Genomic DNA, 6493 nt, shown 5'->3' with positions numbered 1-6493 from the left:
GAGTTACTGTGATGCGACAGTATTTATATGTGCAGGCGGAGCCTGACATCTGTCGTCATCATGTCACCTGCTGTCAGGCTCCGCCTGCACATATATATACTGTCGCCATCACAGTATATATATATGTGCAGGCGGAGCCTGACATCTGTCGTCATCATGTCACCTGATGTCAGGCTCCGCCTGCATATATATATACTGTCGCCATCACAGTATATATATATGTGCAGGCGGAGCCTGACATCTGTCGTCATCACGTCACCTGCCTAAAGGCGTGATTAGAGGTGGCTTCAGCCAGGACACGCAGGGGCGTGGGTTCCCATACATGATGTTGTACCTCGTTCCTTTCCTTCAGGGAACAGTAGTTATATGCATAACATTACGTTACTCGGTCTGCCTACTTCCACCGCAGAAATATCAACCGTCTCCGTCCTTCTCTCACACCCTGCACCACAGCCATCCTTGTCCACAGTCTTGCGACCTCACGGATCGATTACTGCAACTCTTTCCTTTTTGGCCTCCCCAACAAATCCCTCCATAAGCTTCAGATGGTGCAGAACTCAGCTGCATGTGTCATCACCCAAACCTCCTCCCATAACCACATCACCCCAGTCCTGCAGCAGCTCCACTGGCTCCCGGTCAAATCACGCATCGTCTTCAAAATTCTTCTTCTCACGTTTAAAGCTATCCACCATCTTGCCCCTCCTTACATGTCCGACCTCGTACACATCTCCATCCCCTCCCGCTCACTCAGATCCTCTTCTTCCCTAAACCTCCAAGTACCCACTGCCCGCCTCTCCACCATGGGGAGAAGGGCCTTCACCTGTTCTGCACCTCTCCTCTGGAACTCTCTACCACCTGACCTCAGAAACACCACCTCTCTTCCTGTGCTCATGACTGCTTTGAGAACACATCTCTTTAGATTAGCATATCCATCTTAACTTAATTTGTAAACAATGCTCTGTAACTCATGCCAGCTTGTCTCTAACTGTATTTTCACACATTCTCCTATGATGTGCCTACTGCTGTAAGTGTCCTTGGGTGTCCTGAAAGACGCTTTTCAAATAAAATGATTATTATTAAGCATTCATTGCCGCCGTCATGTTGTAAGACGGAGTGTCAACAACAACAAGGGTGTTTTCAACTTTTTTATTTAATTTTTTATTGTCTAATTTAGCTGTATCTGCCCTTTGAAAGTCTGTCTCTGTAAATGCATCATGTAAATGAAGGAAGAAAAAGCAACATCAGCTTCAAGAATTGCCCCCCAAAAATCAGCAGCACATATCGGGGGTCGGTTAGACTGATGTCAAAATAATCGGTATCAGTCCATCTCTAACTAACAGATTGTGCAGTCCTGCCTTGGCTGTACCTAAACTACTTTAGATAACAGACTGTTTATTTACCATCTGCAAGGCGTCGCTCATGTCCAAAGAAGACTCTCGTGGCGGAGCTATGGATGTAGGGCAGAGGCAGCTCAGGTAGGTGTCCTTCGTTTTCTCCAACCACACTCTAGGAAAAATACACAACATGTAACAAATTATCTCTTTGTTGCCTTCAAACTCATTTCAATTCTTTAAATCGTGCAGTAAATATAAATATCCCGTTTATATACAGCGTTAAAATGATCTTTTCATGGAATCAAACCCATCTAATTATCCGAAGATCAGGATTTGATCAAATCTGGTAAAACTGACATCAACATGTCACTATACCTTAAAGATTCAGATTTAACAGCACAAAAATAGAAATAGTTTATTTTATTTTATTTTTTTCAAAACTATAAATGAGCAGAGAACTTCTGGCTAGCATGCAGTACTGTCTGATACTGCAGCTATATGACTTAAAAAGCTCTTGAGAGCTACAGCAGTACTGTGTGTTAATGTGTACACATCGACCATTACAATACATTTTGTCGTTTTTTTGTTTTGTTTTTATCTAGCTCAGCAGAGAGCAGTTTGATGTCTGCTGGCACCTTGAATTTACGTCACAGCACTCCAGATGCTAAAGAACATGTTAACAATCCATAATAAATTCATTTCACGCTGCGATAACAGAGACTTACTATGTCAGAAAATAATTTATTCGTTCATTAAGTCATTAAATAAGTGACCACAACACTACTGTTCTGATGACTGGTCCATCTGATTACATTAAGATCAGAAAAATAAAAAATTCTTTCCCCCATGTGTTTCATTTTCTCTAGATTAAAAAAAATAAAAACAAAAACCATGAAAGCATTTAGCCCTTCATTTCTAACAACTTCTGTTTATTCTCTGACACTACAAACTCAAAATCTTAGTTTACCGCAGGAATAGCATCTGTAAAGCTGTAAAAACACAACATGCAAAGAAACACCATCAGTAACTTACCTTGTAAACGTAGAGGAACTCTCTGAGGAAGGCAGCCTGCTGGGTGGCTGTCTGTCTGCTGTCATTAACTAAGATCTGCCTGAAAGCCATCACTGCGTTTTCCGGCTGGCTGAGGGTGAAAGAGTGGCGACCAATCGTGAAGTTGATGTGATCCTCTGCCAAAGACCAGCCCCTCTCTTTGTACACCTGCATGGCTTGGCAGTAACACCGCAGAGCGTGCCTTCTCTACGTTCAGTATATTGAGACAGAAAGAAGATAAGACACATTTATACACTGTATAACAACCAACTAGCAGAAACTGCTCTGTTTCGGTATGGCCTACTTCATTTACAACGAAACAGCTTTTACAACACTGCTCACCAGGAAGCTACTGCTATATAGTTAATCTGCAGCTCCACCTACATTTGCAAACAAGTTTAGAAAGGTCCTTTATCATGTTTTTGTTTGGGTACTTTCTTTATTTTAGACCACATTAGATCTTGATATGTCCTCATAGGGAAGTCACCATGAGATCTGCTCATTTCAATCCAAAGATGGAGCCACTTTTTGCTACCAACTATCACTGATCTTTAAAGATCTTACAGTACATAAGAAACATGTTTAGAGCTCCTGTCAGGAACAAGGAGCTCTAATCTTTACCTGGGATGCTTACCTGCCCTGCCTTGCTGAAACGATGACCAGCCAGGATCATGTGGAAGGCAAACTTGCGCACCATCGGGTTACGCATATTGATGAAGCAGTGGGCCGCCTGTTCCAGCAACAGAGCACTGCGCAGGTCTGAGTCCTGCAGAGCCACAAACATTATTTATCTATAGCTGTTTCACTTAAAAAGACAAACCTGACTGGGAAATTTTAATCACGCACATTCACTGTAACGTACTTTTTGATTATGTTTCCTTTGAATTTTAGGTCTTAAAAAGGAAACAAAAAGAAGTCAGATATTTAAAGAAGATTTGGACTGTATGTTATTTAAGTCAGTGATGGACTTGCGACAGCTGGTCCTCACAAGTGGTACACCAATGTCCCCCATTACTAAAGACTTTGGATAATGAATATTTATAGTTTTCAAAATAAGAGTTTTTCTGGACTAGAACTGAACAACTGAAAACTTTTACGTTTTTGGTGCAAGATATTCAAGCAGGTAGGCGTTACATTGTGTATAAGAAGAGAGGTCATTTTTTTTGTTTTACTTCACTGAGGCGGTGCAAAGTGACAGATCCTAGTGAGTGGATGGTGGAAAGTGGAATTTTATTCACCACAAGACACAATGGAAGAGCTGGGGGGCTGGTCAAAAGTGGCCTTGCCCACCAAAGATTAATTTTCAGCCACCCTATTGGCCACCGCAATCATTTGAGCAAACTATACATTTGAACAACATAAAAATAAAATAAAATAGGCGGCCATTTTTTATATACATGTATATGTATGGTGGTGGACATCTTGGATTTTGAAGTGGCAACTAAATTCTTGACATTTCTTGTGCCTAGATTTTGCCACACACCAAAATAGAAGTCAGCATGTTGTTTAATTTTGAATTTACATTATCTAACTCACATGATTTTACATATACAAATATAGCTCGGCAGCCATCTTGGATTTTGACGTGACAACTCAAATTTTCATAGGAACATTTCCTATGCCTACATGCAGCCGCACGCCAAAATGGAAGTTGATATTTTGCAAATTTTTTCAGTTCTTCAGCTCACAAGAGGACAGATGGTTAAAAACTATTTCTAAGTTTCCTGTCTGTTCTGCAATGGGAGACACCAGATTAGTACCACTGGATGTTACAAAGCATCACAGAGATATGGGTCTACCTTATAAAGCATACAGTAATCAGTTTTCTTTTTGGAGTCTCAATGGTGAAGTTGTTCAAAATAAAGAACAGCTCATTTTGGTGTGATCCAGTTTTAATTACCTCACTGGTCATCTTAATGAGGAGAGATGCAGCTTCTGAGTATTTCCCCTGACTCTTGAGAATTTCAGCACTGAGTAAAGCACAGCGCTCAGCCAACACCATGTTCCTACAGACAAATACAAACTTAGCTCAGAAAAAGTTGGAATGTTGTATACAGAACACATTGATTTTTAAATCAACCTTTTATTCTCAGTGGAGTACAGAAAACAAATCTAACATATTGCTTAACCTAAATAAACATATATTTAACAAACACTTAACACTGTAGATCACCACTTTTTAAATCAATGCCAAATAACGATCAATTAAATCAGCCTGGAGATGATGCAGTCTATTTCTTCTTCCACAGACAGACTGAGGTGCACTTAGAAGTAAATAAACACTGGGCCTCATGGAAGAACCGTTCGTACGCACAGATTTGTTCTTAAGTTGTGCGTGCGTACAAGTGATTTAGGAGAATTTGTGGCATTCACCAATTTTCTTGAATTGTAAGATTTTTTTCAGATACGAACAAAATTCACGAGTGGTCCAGACCTGTCATATATTTTACGAGCAGTCAGTCTGCTGTTATCCAGATGGATTTTCTTCACTAATAACTTAATATTTCATTAGTTTGAAGATATTAAGTTGAAAATAAATCACTCCATAATTATGTTGATAATAGGCTGTTCTGTTTGAATTGGAATTATTGTTTAAATGTTATAATGTAGACTAATGATATAATTTAAACTGGCATTTAATGCTGTTGTATAACACTAAAATATATGAAGATCTCAAACTACAAACCAACTTAAATTATGCATTAATTGAAATTTAATTTGTCTCGGTATAAAATGAGGTCAATGGGAAGTGAACATAATTAACAGCTTTATTCAGACATAGATTAGGTTATTTTTTTAATCAAATGTTATTTTGTTGAGATTTGGCACATTGGTATGGGCTGTGGCTCTTCTTCTGAATAAATGAAAACTGTGTAACACAGTTGTTTACACTTGAATTAAAAATATTTGACCAAAGAAAAACCAGAGCAGGACTAGAGAGAGAGATGAATATGATTTAGATTTGTATTTCTGTGACTGTAACGACCCACAGGAGACACAACATTAACAGCAGTCATCATTTCATTCCTTGGCTTTAGCAGCTCCTTTAATTCCACAACTGACGCTGCTAAAAATTACAGATTTTCTTTTCTGGATCTCTGCGAGCTCTCCAATCGAACTCGTGAAATTCTTCTTTTGACTTTGTGATGTCATTTTCATGAATGGACACTTCCTGGTATGTGGGGCAGGAAACGTTGCCTTATATGGTGTTTTTGGGGTGGTAATTATGCTAATCTCCTCTCCTCGTGCACGAGCACCTGAACACGCATTCATCATGTTTACACAGCTCATTTACACACTTTTCCTGAAGATAGAAGAGTTAGTTGAATCTGATGTGGCGTGTTCGTAAAAGCCCTTAGTACAGAAAAAAGTAAGAGGATTCAGGTTCCTACCTGCAGACATCTCTGTATGTCTGTATTGCAGTCTCCATGTAATGAGCTGGATATGGTCTGGGGGCTCCGCCCTGCAGAAAGGCTGACACTGCAGCCATTTCCTACAAATCACATGTAACAAAAGGAACTTAGAGAAGAGTAGTAAAAAATACATATATGAAATTAATGAAACTGAAGATACAGGAGGTAAAAAGATTTTAAGTAGCATGTAACAGCTGTGAGCTTGGCTTGTCTCTGGCCACAACACTTACTCAGCTGATTATGAAGCCAGTACATTCCTATCCATTTATTTAATTATTTTTAAATTATTTCATATTTTATGCTTTTATTTTTTCAGCTTAAAAGAACATTACTGACTGATAAATGTACCGTGTCAGAGCCTTTTGTTACTCTGATTCCCAAATCTGAAACACTCTTCCTCCAGACATCTATGACACTGACTCTCTTCTGAATTTTAATCACAACTTGAAACTAATCTTTTAAACTAGATACCCCATAGCGGTAACATAATGACCCCCACACGCACAAATGCACCAGAACTGAGAAGTCTTCATTCCTAATAAATGTCATGCTACTAGGTGCATCCAAAATTGTAGTGGTTTGGGTGGGGGTCTTTTTTTGATGGGGGCGGACACTGATTGGTTGGCCTGATGGATAGCCATCAGAGCTAAACAACCAAAGAAAATCTGAAGCTCCTATGTTTAATGGTTTTTGAGC

At 39.4% G+C, this 6493-nt stretch overlaps 1 protein-coding gene across 1 annotated transcript in view; it reads right to left on the bottom strand.

Moving 5' to 3' along the window:
- Positions 1–6493, bottom strand: part of trappc8 (trafficking protein particle complex subunit 8) — a 44813-nt gene that overhangs the window by 16677 nt on the left and 21643 nt on the right. Inside the window, exons 10-14 of the mRNA XM_014017438.1 lie at positions 5777–5877; positions 4285–4390; positions 3019–3150; positions 2367–2591; positions 1401–1506 (exon numbers count right to left, since the gene is read on the bottom strand). Of these exons, the coding sequence (XP_013872892.1) occupies positions 1401–1506; positions 2367–2591; positions 3019–3150; positions 4285–4390; positions 5777–5877 (670 nt within the window). The remainder of the gene's footprint in view (positions 1–1400; positions 1507–2366; positions 2592–3018; positions 3151–4284; positions 4391–5776; positions 5878–6493) is intronic.

The sequence above is a fragment of the Austrofundulus limnaeus genome, unplaced genomic scaffold (genome assembly GCF_001266775.1).
Source record: "Austrofundulus limnaeus strain Quisiro unplaced genomic scaffold, Austrofundulus_limnaeus-1.0 Scaffold168, whole genome shotgun sequence".
NCBI lineage: Eukaryota > Metazoa > Chordata > Actinopteri > Cyprinodontiformes > Rivulidae > Austrofundulus > Austrofundulus limnaeus.
This window is presented reverse-complemented; position numbering and strand designations above follow the sequence as displayed.